A 19,149-nucleotide genomic window follows, 5' to 3' on the forward strand; every position below is an offset into this window, starting at 1 on the left:
AAGTTTAGTTCTATCCCCCTTTTCAATCTTGACAGAAATCCCTTCCAAGAAAACAGAGAAATTCTTCATGATACCTTTCCAAGGGGAGTTTCCCCAACTTGGGGGAGGATCCCTAGATCTCCAGTTTCCCCACTCCACCCCACTCCCCAACTTGTTGAAGATGTAATGTTATTATATGCAAATAATATGTCAATATGTGGGGGATATTATGGGAAACAGAAATTGAATCAAAGGAACAATATAAACGGGGCCTAATAAGAGTATAGCCTAAGTTGTTGATGGTAAGAGTACCTATGAGACTAGGGAGGGTGGTTGGCAAACTTACCCACTTACTTCCTATCTGTTTTTAGGATACCACCTAAGGAAGCTAGGAAGTTAGAGAAGTTGATGAGAGATTTCTTGTGAGAACCGGGACTAGAAAAAAGGATCATTTGGTTAAATGGGAAATTGTTTGTAGAAATAAAGAAGAGGGGGGTTTGGGACTAGGGAGGGTGGTTGAAAAAAAATCAAGCCCTGTTAGGGAAATGGTTGTGGCATTGGCCATTGGAAAGGTGGTGGGAAGCATTCATGGGAGTTCAGAGAATGGGTGGGATGCTAGTGTATCAAGGCAGGCTAACTTGGTGGCACATTGGAAGGCCATTCACAACACCCTTCCTCAATTTCTTAGGTTTATCAGGTATGAAGTTTTTTGGTAATGCTGTTCGTTTTTGGGAGGACAACTAGATAGGGAACAACCCTTTAAAGGACATTTTCCCTTTGTTATTTTCTGTTTTTTGTATAAAAAAGAGGTGGTCTCAAAATTTGTCTCATATTTAGGAACACCTATGGCTCCTAATTGGGACTTTGAGTTTTGTAGGGAATTAAGGGATGATGAAATTGAATCCCTCTCTGACTAACTTTGTTTCCCTAATTAGGTCTGCTTGGATCCCTCCAAGCCAGACAAAAGGGTGTGGGCTCCTAGACCCAAAGGGATCTTTGGTTGTGCTTCTTACTTCAAGTCCATCTCTTAGTTTTCTACCCAACAACCCTTTTTGTCAAAGGAAATTTGGTGTAGGCCAATTCCCCCAAAGATTATGGATTTTTATTGGGAAATATACTATGGGAAAGTAAAATCTCTAGATAACCTACAAAAGAGAAGACCTTTTCTCTGTATTTCTTCTAATTGGTGTATCCTTTGTAGAGCTCATGGGGAGGATTGTTACCATCTACTTATATCTTGTCCATTTTTTGCTGTCCTATGGGCTTGGTTATTTTCGTTGTTTGGGAGTAGTTGGTGTTAGACAGTGTACGCCCTTAGCTCCAATCAGCATGATGTACATTATGACATTTATTGTAAATGAATAAAGTACGTATTTGATTCATGTTATTATGGTGTGTTTCTGTGTAATACCCTTAAACTGGACACATATGAGACTCGTGTTGGTTTAGAATCTTCACAGCTGTTGGGTAGATCTAGGGAGATTTATCCTGCCAAGGCTGACACTGATGTACCACCAAGTTGGTTGGGGTGGCTTGTCTCAGCTGTCAGGGTGAGACCTGAGGTACATGCAGTGTGGGTTTTTCTTGAAACCCTGAACAAGACCAAAATTCCAGTATTGCCCTAGACCTTGGAGATAGATGGGCAAAACTGGAATGTTACACCTGACCCCTAGACTCGATTATGATACTGCACTAGGTGTCGGATTGGGCTGTCTTTGATATGCCAATCAGTGAGATTCTTAGAGGGGGTCAAAACCTGGGTATGTTGGGACAGTCCGAGAATTCATCTGAGTGGGTGATCATAGTGACAGGATCAACCCCTTTGTCAGACAAAGTGAATGATTGGGGACGCACTCTCTCTGATGGAAACCTAAACTGTCAGCAGTTGATTTCAACCGTTGAAATTTGTTTTTGCAAAATATATTTATATAGAGATATACATATATATTATGGTTTTAAAATGTTTGCAAAAAGGTTTTAATTCCCGGGATCCATATTAGTAGAGAGTGCAACATTGTACCTTGCAGCCGAGGGAGAGGTCTTCTCTTGTCGAGCTGTGTTTGATCATTATGGGCTGAGAGGTTAAGTGTAAGACCATTGAGGGTTATACCTGATGGGCTAATCTTGCATCTGCCCACAGTCCTTGGGCCTTCATAAGATGGTTGGACCCAAGGACCATTTAGTGTAAATGTTGAGCCCATTAAGAGCCCATAGTGATGGACTCAGGAGTTTACTGTATCCAACAGTGAATTCAGCTAGGCCTTATAACAGAGGCTAGACTGAACCCATGTGGTTGATGTGTAGATCAATGATAGGGTCCCACGCCATACAAAGAGAGCCAAACTAGCCAACATTAAAGAGGAAGTGGGCCTGAAAGCTTAATGGGCCTAAAATCCCATTTCGGACTAGGTTAATTAGATTAATTAAATAGGGGCGGATCTGGGATTTGGATAAGCAGATAAAGATAAGAGGGTTAATCTAATCCACTTAAAGAGTCCAGATCCAAATAAAGATTTGGATCAAGGAACTTCTAATTTGATTAGGAAGGCTGATCTTTATCTACAGATAAGATAAGGGATTATCCTTATTACTTAAAGAGTTCAGATCCAAATAAAGATTTGGACCAGGAAACTCCTAATGAGATTAGGAAATTGTCTCTTTAAGGCTATAAATAAGAGAGCAGGGCGAACCTTGAAAACAAACTCACTCAATACAGAGAGAAGACAACTCAGTTAGACTGATCTTGCCTTCAGTTCTTTTTCTTCTTGCTCTTGCCGCCCTACCCTGTTCGATCTCCAGTCTTGGATTTGATCAAGATTTGATCTTGATATTGTTTCTTGCCAGAAGAAACAATTTAGAAGCTGTGCTCACTATCCCATTCGATTCTTGCTGAAGAATCACAATTTCTTGGTGAAGAACTACCTGCTGATCCTGCCTCATCCTAAGCTGTGTCATCTTCAGTGGAGGGAGGATTTGGTACACTCTTTGGGCGTGAACACCTACGTTGGGAGGAGCATTCTTGCGTGGATTCCATATCTGGTACATCCCTTCCTAATTTTGGTTTCAGATTTGGTCCGGTTTGTTTACAAAAACGAACCTTGAAAATGCAGTTTTTCTAAATTGGAATAGGATTCCCGGATGGGAGTAAAGAAATTTTTGAAATTTCGCCCAACCTTCCCGCAGGGTTCGGCCATCCATATGATGGATCTCCCATCCCTTCAGTTGGAGTTTACCAATAGAAGTTTGCATGATATTTGACCATTCTACTTTCTCTTGGCCTACAAAAAGAGGGAGAATTATGTGGAGATGTGCTTGTGCTGCCCTGATTTGGACATTATGGGAAGAAAGGAATGCTAGAATTTTTCAAGAAAAGGAAAAGAGCAGCCAAGAATTGAAAGATCGTGTGTTGCATAGGGCAATATTTTGGCTGAAGACTTTGGAAAATTTTCATCAATTCTTATTTAATGACTTTTGGAGAAACTGGTCAGCAGTAGCAAGGTGTTCATCCTTTAAGAACAAGATAATTAGAGGGTGATCTTCTCTGTCTGAAGGCTCACTGAAGCTGAACTTTGATGGAAGTAGCATGGGTAACCCAAGATTATCTGGAATGGGAGGTGTTCTGAGGAACAAGAGTGGACAAATTGTTTTGCTTTACTCGGGTCTTTTAGGATTCGGAGACTCTATCAGGGCAGAGCTATCAATTGCTGTACAAAGGGTGCAATTTGCAAACCACTTGGGGGTAGAGCATTTGCTAATTGAAGGGGACTCCAAGGTGGTGGTGGGCTGGTTGAACAACCCTGAGGATGCTATATGGTGCTACAAGAATGAAATGAAGAAATTTAATTGGTTGACAAGGAATATGTTGGTTTCTATATAGTGGGTGGGGAGATCAGCAAATGCTTTGGCTGATGTGTTAGCCAAGCAAGGGGTAAATAGGGAAGAACTGTTTTGGGCTCAGCTGTGACTTCTGTAATTTATTCCTAGATTACTTGTATGCTTCTAGGAGGGGCTGCAGCTCGTGCCTCTCCATGAGATGTTATATGAAGTCACAACTCTAAATCAGTTTCTGAATTAATAAAATTATACTATTACTCGTAAAAAAAAGGAGTACCTATGAGACCATGGTAGCTACTCTAGCCAAAGAGTCACCAGACATTAATCATCATACACTTTTTGAATTAGTACTTCTAAAGGTAAAAATTGGAGAATAGAAGATTAGGAGTAGAACTGAAGGGCATATACACATGTGATCCCAAAATGGGGTAATTAAGCTTGAACAAGTTGACATTTATAAGAACTGAAAAACCAAAAAATACTATTTTACTTGTGCTTTCTGGTTCTAGAGGTCTGACCATCCGGTCTGATCCAAATTTGACAGTATTGGATTAAACCAATTAACGAATTCCAAGAGGAACAGGGAAATGATGCATCTTACTTGGGGTCTGAATGAGAAGGCAGGGAGTAGTGATGGGGCTGTAAGGGGGTCAAAGAAAAACTGAGAAGGTGGAAGAGAATTTGAGTTGGGGGGTATTTGCTTCTTCGAATTGTTGTATTAATGGACTTAAGAATTCTATCTTGGAATGTTCGAGGTCTGGGATCGGGGAGAAGGAGAATGGTGGTATTTGATTCCCTGAAAATGGTGAAATCGAAAATTGTTTGGCTTCAAGAAACAAAATTGGAGAAAATTGATGCTGGCATTATTCGGAGTGTTTGGGGAGATGGTCAGGTTAGATGGAAGGCAAAGGCTGCTTCTGGGAGTGCAGGGGGCCTGCTATGTCTTAGGGACCCTTCTGTATGTAGCTTGATTTCTTGCAGAAGTGGGAATTTCTCAATTTCTCTAGTCATGAAGCTGCAAGATGGTAATACTATTCAAATCACAAATGTGTATGGACCAACAGTTTCTAATCTCAGGGCGGACTTTTGGGAGGAATTAGTAGATATAAGAGGTTCTTTGGCTCATCCTTGGGTCATTGGTGGTGATTTTAATGTTACGTTATCGGTGGAAGAGAAAAACATAAGGAGTGGAAGAAATGGGTCGATGAGGCAGTTTGCAGATTTTATCAATAGCATGGATCTCATGGATATCCCCATTCAAGGTAACAGATTTACTTGGACAAATAACCAAGAAAATCCTACCCTTGTGAGGTTGGACAGGTTCTTGGTATCTTCTAATTGGGATGGTGTTTTTCTGGACTTTAGACAGATCACCCTACCCAGACCTGTTTCAGATCACAGCCCTATTCAGCTTATTTGTGGGCATCAGGAGAAAGTTAAAGCTCTCTTTAAATTTGAAAATGCTTGGTATGAGGAAGATAGTCTTATTCAGTTGATGAATGCTGTGTGGGAAGGAACTCAGGTGGAGGGATCCAGCTCCTTTATTCTGGCAAAAAAACTTTCTGCTATCAAAAGGAGAATAAAAATTTGGAGTTTGGAGAAAATGTTAAAGTTGGGGACTGAAAAGAAAGCCTTACTAGGTACCATTGAAGAGATTGACAGAGCTAAAGAATTGGGTCCAATTTCTGAAGACTTAAGGCTGAAGAGATCTCAAGCAAAAAATAGCATAGACAAATTGGTTGTGAAAGAGGAAATAAAGTGGAGACAAAGGGCTAAGATCACTTGGCTAAAAGAGGGTGATAAAAACACACATTTCTTTCACAAAATGGCAAATGCTCAAGCTAGAGCCTCTTCTATTAATAAGTTGGTATGGGATGATAGAAGCGGGGAATCAGATTCTGAGATCAAATTAGTTGCATCTTTTTACAAAAAGCTATACAAGGAAAATTGGATGTATAAACCCTTTCCCTCTAATCTCTCTTTCAGGAAGCTGACTGATAGTCAGAAATTATGTCTCGAAAGCCCTTTTACAGAAGAGGAAATCAGTGCTGCAATTAAGAAATTAGAAGGAGACAAATTGCCTGGGCCGGATGGTTTCACAAACCTTTTCTATCTGAAGTGCTAGAGCTTTGTGAAAGAGGATTTGATGAAGGTGTTCCAGGAGTTTCATGCTAATGCCTCTCTGCAAAGAAGTTTGAATGCCACTTTTATCACCCTCATTCCAAAAATTGAGGGGGTTGTGAGTATTAAGGACTTCAGACCTATTAGCTTGCTGCATAGTTTTTACAAAATCTTGGCTAAAGTCTTGGCTGAAAGAATGAAAGGGGTGTTAGGTAGTATAGTCTCAAATAATCAGAGTGCTTTTGTGCCTGGAAGACAGATGGTTGACTCAATTTTAATTGCCAATGAGTTAATTGATTCTTGAAGAAGAGAGGGAATCTCGGGTGTGATTTGTAAGCTTGATATTGAGAAAGCATATGACTGCATCAACTGGAATTGTTTGGATCATGTGCTGGAATGCATGAATTTTGGACAAAAATGGAGAAACTGGATTAGTGTTTGTACTAAGACCCCTAAATTTTCAATCATAATTAATGGCCAATCCACGGGGTTCTTTGATAGCTCTAGGGGTCTGAGGCAGGGTAATCCTCTGTTCCCTTTGTTATTCATTTGTGTTTTGGAAATTCTCACTCTCTTTAGTAAGAAGGCTGCTGATTCGGGCTTATGGAATGGGTTTGCTATCTCCCCTGGAAAGGAGAAAGTCAATATCCTTCAATTTGCAGATGACACCTTATGCTTTGTGGATGCTTCTCTGTCTCAGTTGGACTCAGTGCTTGGAATCTTGAGCTGGTTTGAAGTGGTGTCGAGTCCCAAAGTCAACTTGAGTAAAAGTAAGATCATCCCAGTGGGCCATGTTTCAAATTTAGAAGATTGTGCGAAAGTGATGACTTGCCAAACAGATTTCCTCCCGGTAAAGTATTTGGGTCTGCCTCTTGGGGCCAAATATTCTTCCTCCTCAATCTGGTACCCAATCATTGAGAGGATGGGGAAGAAGTTGGACTCTTGAAGGCAAAATATCTATCTTTTGGTGGTAGGGTTACTTTGATTAAGAGCACCCTCTCCAACCTCCCCACTTATTTCCTTTCTCTCTTTCCCATCCCAAACAAAATAGCAAACAGGTTGGAACAGATCCAAAGGAACTTATTATTGGAGAGGATGGGAAGCTGAGAATAAGATTCACATTGTAAATTGGGAGAAAGTGTGTCTTCCTAAGGAAGTGGGTGGTCTAGGAATTAGGAAGTTGAAAGAATTTAATTATGCTCTTCTTAGTAAATGGTTATGGAGATTTGCTTCGGAGAGGAATGCATGGTGGAGAAGTCTTATTGCGGCAAAGTATGGAGTGGTATGGGGTGATTGGAGAACTCTAGATCCCCATCAAATTGGGGGTAAATCTCTTTGGGCAGGCATCTCAAAGTACATCAATCTCTTTCTGAATGGGATCAAGTTTAAGGTCAGTAAGGGGGACAGAATCAAGTTTTGGAAGGATCCCTGGTGTTTGGAGGGTCCCTTGGCTGAAGCTTTTCCTTGTCTGTTCCAAATTGCTGTGAATCAAGACTCTTCTGTTGATGATAACATTTGCATTTCTGGTGATTCAATCATCTGGACTCCTCTTTGTAGGAGGAATTTGTTGGATTGGGAAGTGGAAGAGTATGTGGATCTGTTGGGGCTGCTTCAAAATCAGAGGATCGACTTGAGTTTGGAAGATGAATGGTCTTGGAAGTGGAATGCAGATGGTAGCTTCTCTGTGAAATCCCTTTTTCTTAAGGTGTGCAGTTCAGGTCAGGAGAACTTCCCTGCTAGGCAGATTTGGAACCCATCCAGTCCCTCCGAGATTAACTTCCTGGTCTGGACAATGGCTCTTGACAAATGTTTGACTAGGGCTAACTTGGTGTGAAGGGGTATTCAGATTTTGGACCCCTCCTGTGTTCTATGTGGTAACTGTGTAGAATCTACAGAGCACTTGTGCATCCATTGTCCGGTCTCCTCCTCAATCTGGGGACATTTTTTCAAGAAGTTGGAGATTAGCTGGTCTATGCCAAGATCTGTGAAGGAGTTACTAATGTGTTGGAGAATGGAGGGTCTCAGTAAGAAAGGAAAGATTGTTTGGAATACCATTCCACAAGGCTGTTCTTTGGTCCATTTGGACTGAAAGAAATAACAGAATTTTCTGTGGTCACCTCAGAAGTTCAGAAGTAGTGCAGAAAGCGGTGGGCAAGGTTTGTTCCTAGGTGTCAGTGAATGAGGAATTTAAAAATCAGAATGTATCTCAGTTATTTTGCACAAAATCATGGATGAGCTTGTAATCTGTTTTGGGCCCAGGCAGATCTAGTGGTCTGGGCTTTGTTGTATTCTTGTTTGATTGAATAAAATACTTTACCTTTTTCCAAAAAAAAAAGAGTACAAAACATTACCTGTATATTTTAAGGGAAACCAAGTGGTCTTTCAGCATTGTCTTAATTAAGAGACCTGAGGAGTTTATAATTGATGATGACTCCCCACTCTCCCTTTCAAAATTCACCCAATGCATTCATTCCTCAAGTCTGCTTCTGAGTAAAAGGTTCAACAAGCTCTATATCCAGTTTAATTCACCTCAATCAAGCCTTCTCCCAACTCCCATTGTTGATTGGTTTGTTGCATATATAGTTATTTTTCTTGAGCAAATTGGACACTCTAGCCCAAAATCTAATCCAATTTTTAGGAGAAACTTTTGTATTATTAAATCACAAATCACATGCATTACATTTTGCTGGCAGTTCAGTTCACATCGACAAAGATAACATATACCAACATACAAGTTTATTGTTTAAGCAGGCAAAAGAAAACAAGCATTCATGGACCAATTGTTCTGATGGAAAGGATGGACCAATGGTTAAGCAAATCTAAATTAGATTACTACATGGTCAATTTGCATTATTTTCCACTTCCAAGTAGTTTCCAATTAAACCCTTTAGCATTCTTTCAGACTAAGCATGAATTGGTGTGCCACACATGCAGCTTTTGACAGAGACTAGTTGAAACTTTGAAACACCATGTAACTTCTATAACTAGAAAACAGATAATATTTAGGTCTAATAATGATTTTGAAAGCTGTTACTGCACTGAGAAAATGTTAGGCAACTCATCCCAGTCTAGCCTCTTTCAATCCAAGCTGATGAGTTTGCAATTTTTTGAGGAATTTACCTCCTGTTGAGTCAGCTCTTGTGTTAACCCTTAATGTGGGACTCTAAACCCAACCTACCCACCCAAGTTAAATTTTCACCCCGTCATCTTCCCATTAAAGTTAGGAACTGGAAGCCCCATCTTTCCGTTTGACTTCTTGTAAATTCACTTAGGAATTGGAAATTCAATTTCCTGAACTTCTATTTTATTTAATTTTATCTGCCTGCAGCTTTTTCTCAGCTCATAATGCTTTTCCTTGAAAATAATTTTGCACAAGAAATAACAAATTTTTTGATTGGAGGTGGTATACACTGATTATAGTCCACAGTGTAGTCCTTGGGCACAAGGAGATATGAATCACTGGTATATGTTTTTTTTTTCAATTAGTACGTGCCTTGCCTTTTGGTGCACAAGGAGATATGAAAATTTGAATTTTAGTGCAACATTTCTGTAGATTTCCTTAATTATCTTAACTCTGTTGCTAACTTTTATGTTAAATGCAAAATCCAGGTTCTGGTTAATCTCACTTGTGTATACTTATCAAATTATACTTCAATTTTAACTAATCACTCATTTCCTGATGAAAATGTAAGTTATTCCCACCCTAGTTTGTGTTGTTTCATTGATAATTTATTGCTTCTTTTTTCCTCTATTGAGGTTCAAGGTTTCTGTATTTACTTTTGACTTTCGAGCATTTGTAGTTGTAGATTTGAGATTCTTTTTGTCAGCAACAGTTAAAATTTTATTAATATGGTATAAAAAAAGAGATATGTACAAAGGCTGCTTGCAGCCCTAACACTTCAGCGTCGTTTTAGATTTGCTCATAACATTGTTCCCGGTACAGATCTGCCCTGTTGACCCCTTATTTTGCTAGAACAATAGCCAAACCATAGAAAACTTACCACCCTTGCATTGACGTTCTGCCTGGTTTTCCTCATGAGGTGTCTGCTTCCAAACTCCCTCCTTGTTATTCTCCAACCACCCCATTACCATCCCTTGTAATACTGTTTTCAGTTCTGCCTTCAAGGAGTCACCATGGTCTATTGGCCTTGAGTATAATGCTGTTGTGGAGCTATATTCATTCCTGAAAACTCCACCAATACCTGAGAGTCCTGGGTTCCCCAATGATCACAAAGTTCAAATTTAAACAATTAGATCCTGGTGGCTGATGTAGGATCTTTGTGATTCAGCATTATTCTTGCAACCGACCTAGTTCTAAGTGTGTAGCACTAGGGGTGGCAAATGGGTGGTTTGGGTGTGGGTTGACTATCAACCCACCCATATTGACCCTCCAACCCATTTGCCACCCATATTTATTGATGTTAGTGGGTCACAACCCATCCTAACCCTGACCTAAACTGTTGACATTTTTTTAATTTTTCTCTATTTCAAAAGAATTAAACATAGAAATATCAATTAAGAAAACATAAAAATGATAAAAAAGTTCAAAAAATATTTTCAAATAAAAATAAAAATAAAAATGCACAAATCACTGAAAATAATAAATATATTTCATGTAAAACATAAAAAATTATAGAAAAAAAATTAAATGAAAGTTATCATTTTACATAAAACAGAAAATTGTAAAAAACACAAATTGCAGAATAACGCAAACATAAAAAATGCAGAAATTTAGAAAAATATAAAATATGAAAAATAGAAATTGTAGAAAAACCAAAGAAATTATAAAAAATTATAGAAAAAACACAAAAATTGTAAATAAATAACAAAAAAATACATGAAAATGTATAAAATGCAAAATAATAGAAATTATGAAAGATTTAGAAAACTATAAAATTCAAAGAAAATACAAAAATTATGGGAAACCAAACCTAAAAAATGTAGGAAAATTACAAAAACTGATAGATTTTTTTTTGAATTTTTTAATACAAGAAAACAAAACGTAAAAATGTAGGAATTTTTTGATAGAAGTTTCCATCATTTTTTTTAAAATTATATTAATAGAAAATTTCAAAAAATATAGAATAAGTATAAGAATTTTTAGAGAAAATATATTACATGCGATGGATTTGTTTTGCAAACCCAAATCTGTCTCCATAGAGGAAGATGATGAATACAAATCTGGATTTAAACCAAATCTGGTGTGATCTCTTCGATCTGTGTCTGTGAACCCAGATCTGGGTTCTACCATGGCAGAAACCTCTCTGATCTGTGTCTGCGAACCTGGATTTCTTCGATCTAGGTTCTACCATGGCGGAAAGAATGGAGAGATCTGCTATGTGACGCCAGATCTGGAAGAAATCACCGGTGGTTCTGATCGTTTGCTACTGACAACATGGGGGTGAAAACCGAAGAAGAAATCACCAGTGGTTCTGATTGCCGGCTACTGATAACAGTGGGGGTGAAAACCCAACTTGACGGCTACTGAGAACAATGAGACTCCTAACCCTTTTTCCCTTGAGTTTTGACCCTTCCTTTATCCAACTGACCCCAACCCACCCTGACCCTTTTCCCCTGATCCTAATGGGTCACTCGACCCTTATTGACTCGCCAATAGTATGGGTGGGTGGGTCAAATGGGTTGGGGTTAAGATTTCCAGTCCTATGTAGCACAAACAAAGAACTAATGGAGAAAGAAGAGAAGATAAGAGAAGAGATGGAAATAAAATGAAAACCCTCAGTGAGGGCAATTACGCCCCCCAACTTGGCAATCACACAAAATTCTGTAGAGAAACCTTTTTTGTTCATCAGGGAAAAAATACTATTCTCCAGATGAGCCTTACAAATTCCAAAGGAAGAAACTTGCCCCCCAAATTAGCTTGCCCAACAAGTCACTTACAAAAAGAAGCTAGATTAGACTAAACCTTCCCCAAACAATTACAAACATAAAGCCAAACAAAGGGAAATTACTAGACTAAGACCTGTTCCCAAACATAACCCCCTAAACATGCAAAATTACAAAAATACCTTTTTTTGAAAGTACAAGTTAAAGTATTTCATTAAGATCAAAGAGCCAAAATTACAATGTAACATCTGTACAATGAGAAGCTGTAAAGAGGGAAACAGCTTGCCAAAAAACAGCCACCCCTAAAAAACTATAAATTCCTTACAAAAAAGAAATCTGAGTCAAAAAAGGAAGACATATGTTTATTTTTGAATAAAGGGTGGATTGCCAACCAAGAATGCACCATCCCCGTGATCTTGTTAAGAATTTCTTCTTTTGAAGAATGTCTTCCTTTGAATAATCTACTATTTCTTTCATTCCAAATCACCCAGAAAACTGCTGCAGGTAGGATGCTCCAAGCGACCTTTCCAGCCCTGGATAACAAGGTTTAAAATGTCAATGTTGGTGGAAATGTTGGTCATCCAAATATAGGGAACATGTTGGAAATGTCAAAAATATCGTATGGAAATATTGTAAAAATTATAGGCATGGTGAAAACATTGTAAAATATGCAAAAATATAGAATGATGTTTTATAAAATGATAACAGAAGTATAGGCACACCTTTTTAAATTATTATCATGATCCAAATCATTAAACAAGCTAAGAAACTAAGACTATAGACAAAAGATTATGTTCTGAAGTTCAATTATCAAAGAAAGATTATGTTCTGATGTTGTCCTGTGAACCTTAAGATTCAAAGCTTCATGATAGAATGAGTTAAAGCAAAATTTGAACTCATAGAAAATGTAAATGGTTATAATAGATCAATCAAATAATCTACTACACAAACAAAGACTAATATTTAACTTCATGTTTCTTGTTTAAAACAAATATTGAACTAGCTCAAAGTGGTAATCATGTAAGTTAGGTAGGCAATAACATTGTTACTCCATATATTACAAGAGTCACCAACTTATGTTATAATACTATTTCTTGTACTCTGCATAGTGCTGGTAGTGTTCACTAGGGAATATGTCAATTCTGGTAAAAGTGGAGATAGAAAATTGTCGTCAAAGCTATCTCTTGTACTCCACATAGTGCTGGTAGTGTTCATTGGGGAATATGTTGATTTTGGTAAAATTTTGTGTTGCTACCCATGGAAATGGAAATATGTTGTGGAGATATTAGGGAAATTAGGGGCATTTTAAACCATGCTGGATAAACCTCCAAATGTCCATGCCCTATAAATCCCTTTGCATCAGCTGAGAAGCACAACTTAACCCCAAACAAATTCAGCATTCTCATCCAAGCCCAATAAGGAAAAAAGTTACAATGGATCAGCAAATGACCAGAAAATTCCACATTTCCCTCACATAGAATGCAGGCCATATCCTCCACCTCTAGACCTCTTCTAACCAAAATTTCCTTCGTTAGAATCTTATCCAGCACTGCTGACTAAACAAAGAAAGCCAGCTTAGATGGAACAGATCTAATCCAAATTCTGATACTTGGAAAAGAAGGCTAGAGAAGATGCCCGATTTCTCGAAGACCATTTCCTCTTGTCCTCTCCTACTCCGTTTACCTTTTGAGCAGTTTTTTCAACCCACTGTTGACCCATCTGGTTGAACCGCTTGAGCCATCACCCAGTCAAGATTCTAGGTCCAGTTTGAGTAAAACCCGGAGAAAGTAAAAAAAACCGTTGACTTGGTTAAAAACTGTCTGACCTGAACGGTTGGACCGTTGACCTGTTCAACCTGGTGTTCGGGTCGCAGGTTGCATACTAACTGTGTTTGCAAACTTCAGGAGGCCATAACTTTGCACTCCGATGTCCGATTGAGTTTTTTTATTTATTTATTTTGGGTAACTTTTCGAGATCTATGTGTCCCAAGACGCATAGGTGCCTTTCCCCGTTATTTTTTTCAAAAAAATCTTTTTTTGGCCTCAAATTGCAATTTTTAATTTTTTACAAATAAAAAGTTTATAACTGAATTAAAAAACATAAATTAAATATAAAATATTTCATATATTACATGTAAAACATAATTATACATTATTTATTGATAAAATAAATGTTTATACATACCTATACATGTGTATACATATAAATTTGAATTTCCACTTGGCTAATGTGGCACGGTCTGACCCATCTGACTTGGAGGCAAAAATGGTTCGGCCTCTGGGTCGGTTTTTAAAACACTGCTTTTGAGTCATACAATAATTGAAGCAACCTGACCAAAGAAGCCACCTCCCAATCATTTAACTTTCTCCTGAATTGGGGGTTTCAGATACACTGTCCGTCCTGGCTCTCCAAACAATCAGCCATTGTTGCATCCTTGTTTACTGAGATCTCAAATAGATCAGAGAACAGAGTCATTAAAGAGACATCCCCACACCAGAAGTCCTTCCAAAATAGAATCCTGAGGTCATTACCGACTTCATATTTTATTCCTTTCAAAAACTGATGTTGAACTTTTTGTATTGCTTTCCACAAAGAGCAACTGTATGATGTTCTGACTTCTTCAATCTCCCACTTTCTGCTGCTTGAATTGTATTTAGCCACAAAAATTAATCTTCTCCACAGACTATCCAGTTGCTCATTAAATCTCCATAACCACTTCTCTCGCAGGGCTGTGCTGATATTTTTCACTGATCTTATCCCTAGACCCCCATCCTTTATGGAGTTATAGACCTTTCTCCAGTTGACAAGGTGGCACTTTGACTCCTCTTCCAACCCCCATTCTAACTCTGCTGCCCATCTGGCCAGAATTGGGAACAAAGACAAACAGAAAACAGGAAAGGAAGACAACACACTTCGATTAAAGTTACTTTACCCCCTTAGACAAATCTTTGGTTTTCCAAGAAGCCAATTTTCTGTCCACTTTCTCAATGATGGGTTCCCATATAACTTTGGAATTTGGATTTGCAGTTTTCACCCAAAGGCATACCCTTTGGAAGGAAGTTTGCGAACTTTACAGCTCCAATCATCAGCCCATAACTCCAGGTTTGGCACCTCTCCAACAGCCATTATTTCACTCTTTATAATATTAACGTGCAGCCCAGTTACCACCTTGAACCACCTTAAATTGCCTTCATGTGCCAGAGTTGTTCCCAAGAGGCATCACAGAAGAAGAGAGTGTCGTCTGCGAATTCTAGTAGGGCTATCTCCACTTCCCCGTTTCCCACCTTGAAACCTTCTACCATTCCTCCTATTCAAGCTCCCTCTACCAATCTGAACATGGCTTCTGTCACACAAATAAATAAGAGAGTGGAGAGAGGGTCCCCTTGTCTTAGGCCCCTTGAACTCCTAAACAGTCCAAAAGAGCTCCCATTCACCAGAACTGAAAAAGATGAAGTAGATAGGCACGCTTTTATCCAATTTCTCCATTTCACTCCAAAGTTCATCTTCTTCAACATGTAATCCAAAAAATTCCAATTCACATGGTCAAAGATGAAGTAGATAAGCACGCTTTTTTTAATTTCTGATTAAGAAAAAAGGTTAGGGAAGCATTTTTCAAAGGCACCACCCGTAAATCCTCCCAGAACATAACTTTATTCCCTAAGCCCACATCAAGGCAAGCATAGGGGATGAGAAGTGAAAAAAGATTGTGAATGACTTTTCAGGGAGATAGCAAGTTTGCTCTAGGAGGCAACCCGGCATCCTAACCATTTGTCGTCAAGCCATGGATGCTAAAGCCATTTTCCATGCAAAGCATACTTTCTAAACCTCAAGTGCCCAAATTCTTATCCCCCTTAATCCTTTCTTCTACCCCTCACATCCCATTATGGAAGGTTCTTCTCCCTCCTCTTAACACAATGATACTTTGCAAAAAAAATAAAGGGTTTCCCCCAGCTCTCAGAGGCATCTCATTAATTTCTCTAGTCTTTTTGCCACCAAAGCAGGATTTCTAAAGATAAATAGATTGTAAAGTGGAAGGTTTGCCAAAGCAGAGTTGATGAGAGCAATCTGCTCCCGCTGAAAGAGATGTAGTTTTTCTTCCAAGTAGCCAGATTTATAGATTTTATATTTTCATAGCTGATTATCATTCCATTAATTAAGTAAGACATGGTTTGTGTAGAGTACAAGCCAATGCCGGGGCACTCACAAATTTTGAAGTACTTGACTTTTTACGGTCTAGAGGAGCATCAACAGATCCTACCCGTGTAATTGCCCCTGTAGCTCCATCTGAGTTCAAGGTAGGATTTGTCTAGCTTGTAGTAACTAAGTTGTGTTTCAACTGAGTGGAAGTATGATGCCTTTTTTTCTAAATCTTTCTCATTGAGCATGCAGGTCTACGATTATTTGGTTCAAAGTGCGGTTTGCAATCAAACAAGAGAAAGCATCAATGAATTCTTGAAGAGATGTGAAAAATATGACCTTGCAAATGCTGAAAAGCTCAATATTATCAACATTAGACCATCATCTTTGGTTGAAATTGACCCGGTAATTACTTTTTTATATATTCATGAATTTAACTGGAACATGTTGAAGCATGTGAATGCCACATTCTCATGTTGAAGCATGTCGCCTAAGTGATGGAATCTGAAAATATAAAGCATATAGATTCTTACCCCTCCTAAGCTATTTTATTAGTTTCGTATACTAACCAACAAACCTATACACTAATTATTAGCAATAAAATCCTTCAAAGAAATAATTCATATGAAATATTGAAATTAATATATTTAAATGATGCATATGATAGCATTATATATTATTATTATTATTAAAGAAAGAAATATTTGGTGGTTTGACCCACCTATACATACGACGGAGACTTCTCACTCCTAGTCTTCACCCTGAGGCTACCTTTCCTTGTATAGGTTTCCCTACCTTTTCCTACTTTTTTCTTCAAACCAAACACAACCTAAGTTTTTCCTTTTCCTTTTTTTTCTTGGTTTGTGTGAAGTGTCTTGATTGTTAGATAACACTTCCACACCTCAGATGTATAGTTTCTTGCTGTACATGAAACATACATGTAATTTGGAGCTTACATGAGTAAAATAAATGTAATACATTAACTTTTTCTCAAAAAAAAAAAACTTTGTTGAGTAATTCATCTACTTTTCCTTTTATCTCATGCTCAGCTGGATTCATTCTATAATCTGATAAATTGGGCAAAACAGATCTAGAAATAAGACAAACGACATATTGGATATCCATCAAGGGTTGGGCGAGCTTGTTAGGAAGCTCTTTCTGGAATCAAGCCTGTAAAATTATACAAGAGTTCCTTCACTTCAGTGGTTCAGCCGATACTTAGCTGGCTAGAATCCTCAAGGGAGCTCATCCCTCGTTCTTTGCTTTCAGTTTTAAACTCCTTATATTGAGAATGGGAAGTCCTTTTACTTTTATAGTCTCTTCATCCTTCATAGGCAAAAACTTATTCTGCACCTTTTGTAAAGGAATGAGTAAGTGTTGCTATCTGTTAAGACCAAGAGCTGCGGCAAACCAAGAACTGTGCATGAAAACAGCCAGCCTACATATCAAGTCTACAAGAAAAGGGAGAAGCCACGTCAGCAAGAGGTTAATCCAAGTGGCAGACTGTTAGAACAGAATAACAGTCCTACAACAAATTGTAACAGTCTTGTAACAAACTACTTACCTGGGCTATAAAGACTTGAGGAAGAAATAAAGAAGACAGACATTTCATTCGAACGAATCCCTCCCTCTCTCCCTCTCTCTGTCCTTCTTTCTCTGTTTTCCCCTTTGTTTTCCTCTCTCCTCAAGAGCTCGGTTCACTCTACGAACGCTGAGTTAGGCAGCTCCTAACAGATTGGTACCAGAGCATGACCAATATGCGATCTACAACCATGGAGGCACGGGTTGATCAGGTGGAAGTCGAGCTTCACCGAGTTTCAGGCGAGATGCAAGGTATTAAGGATACGCTAACAGAGATCTTGCAAAAACTGGAACAGAACCCGCCGGTTGAAGATAGGGAAATCAACTAGGATCTGGTTAGCCAAGGAAGTAAACGAAGAAGCAGCTCCACCTTGGAAAGGAACACCAAACTAATCTTCCCTGTCTTCTTAGGCGGAGACCCCATCCTGTTGGCAACAATGCATCTGGATGGAGACACAATCCTCTGGTATCAGTGGTATCGTCGAGGGCACCCCCGTATCATGGCTCGATTTCACTGACGCCCTGTGTGTCCGATTCGGGGCTTTCGGTTATGAAGATTTTGACGAGAGTCTTGCGAAGATAAAACAAGTAGGAAGTGTTCGTGACTACAAGTTGGAGATTGAACGTCTATCGTTAAGAGTCCAAGGGTGGCCGGAGAAGGCTCTGGTCGGAGCTTTTGTGGGAGGACTCAAGGAAGAAATTCGGTTAGAGGTCAAGGCGGTGCACCCATCAACTGTAATGGCCGCGACAGCCCTAGCGAGGAGTAAGAAGATCAGCAACTGGAAGAAAGATCGTTGACTGACGAACACTGGGCTAAGACCATACAACCAGAAATCTCTCTACAGGCCCTAGCGAGGTTTTCGTCACCGCAAACCATGAGTGTGACGGGTCTAGTTTGGGGTCGCCAAGCATGGTTTTCAAAACCGGACTGAACCGGATGGTCGGACCAGAAAATCTGGTAACCGGTCAGCCATCTGGGTTCGGTTTTACTAAAAACCGGAAAATTGAAAAAAAGCGTTGAAAAGTAAAAAAAACTGCTGACCCGGGCGGTTGAACCGCTAAACCGTTCGACCTAGGCAGCGGTTCGCGGGTTAATATTTTTATCTTTAATGTTTTGAATAAAAAAACAAAAAATAAAATGCCAATTATATCCCACGATTTTCGAATCCCAATCCCCAGTCCCTTATTCGGTTTAACCTTTAGGGTTCCCGAGTTCCCTCCTCACTCCTCAGTCCTCTCAAGTCTCAACCCTCACCCTACCATCTGCGGCAGCCATCAACTCCGGCATCCGACGGCAACACACACCGACGGCGACCGGCGAACTTGCAGCGATGAAGAGTACCCAAGCACTTGCAGCGGCGAAGAGTTCCCAAACACTTGCAGCAGCGATGACTTGCAGCAGTGTACGGTGAGCGACTTGTAGTAGCGGCGGACTACCCAGGCCCACTGGCGGTGAATCCCTGAAGGTATAATTTTTTTCTGATTTTTTTGTGATTTAATTGATTTTTTGAATTCATTGGACCTACTAGAATGGTAATATATATGCTTGTTTAGTAAGCATGAATTAATTTTTCTAGAGATTTTTTTCTTTGGTAGGATTTCTAGAGACAACTTGAGATTGAAAGAAAATGACTGGGGACACTTAACTCCTTA

At 39.1% G+C, this 19,149-nt stretch overlaps 1 protein-coding gene across 6 annotated transcripts in view; it reads left to right on the forward strand.

The window, feature by feature from the left end:
* Window positions 1-19,149, forward strand: part of LOC104600359 (uncharacterized) — a 34,458-nt gene that overhangs the window by 5,607 nt on the left and 9,702 nt on the right. For 5 of the 6 annotated variants that reach the window (XR_016080721.1, XM_088895421.1, XM_010263261.3 and 2 more), the window contains exons 4-7: window positions 9,544-9,621; window positions 14,806-14,880; window positions 15,956-16,073; window positions 16,168-16,320. Coding sequence is in view for 5 of the 6 variants with exons in the window: in XM_088895421.1 (XP_088751547.1) it covers window positions 9,614-9,621; window positions 14,806-14,880; window positions 15,956-16,073; window positions 16,168-16,320 (354 nt within the window). In the remaining variant the exon portion in view is untranslated. The remainder of the gene's footprint in view (window positions 1-9,543; window positions 9,622-14,805; window positions 14,881-15,955; window positions 16,074-16,167; window positions 16,321-19,149) is intronic. The other variant, XM_010263264.3, reaches the window with a different exon arrangement.

This window comes from Nelumbo nucifera, chromosome 1, assembly GCF_055504915.1.
Source record: "Nelumbo nucifera cultivar China Antique chromosome 1, China Antique-T2T, whole genome shotgun sequence".
Lineage (NCBI taxonomy): Eukaryota > Viridiplantae > Streptophyta > Magnoliopsida > Proteales > Nelumbonaceae > Nelumbo > Nelumbo nucifera.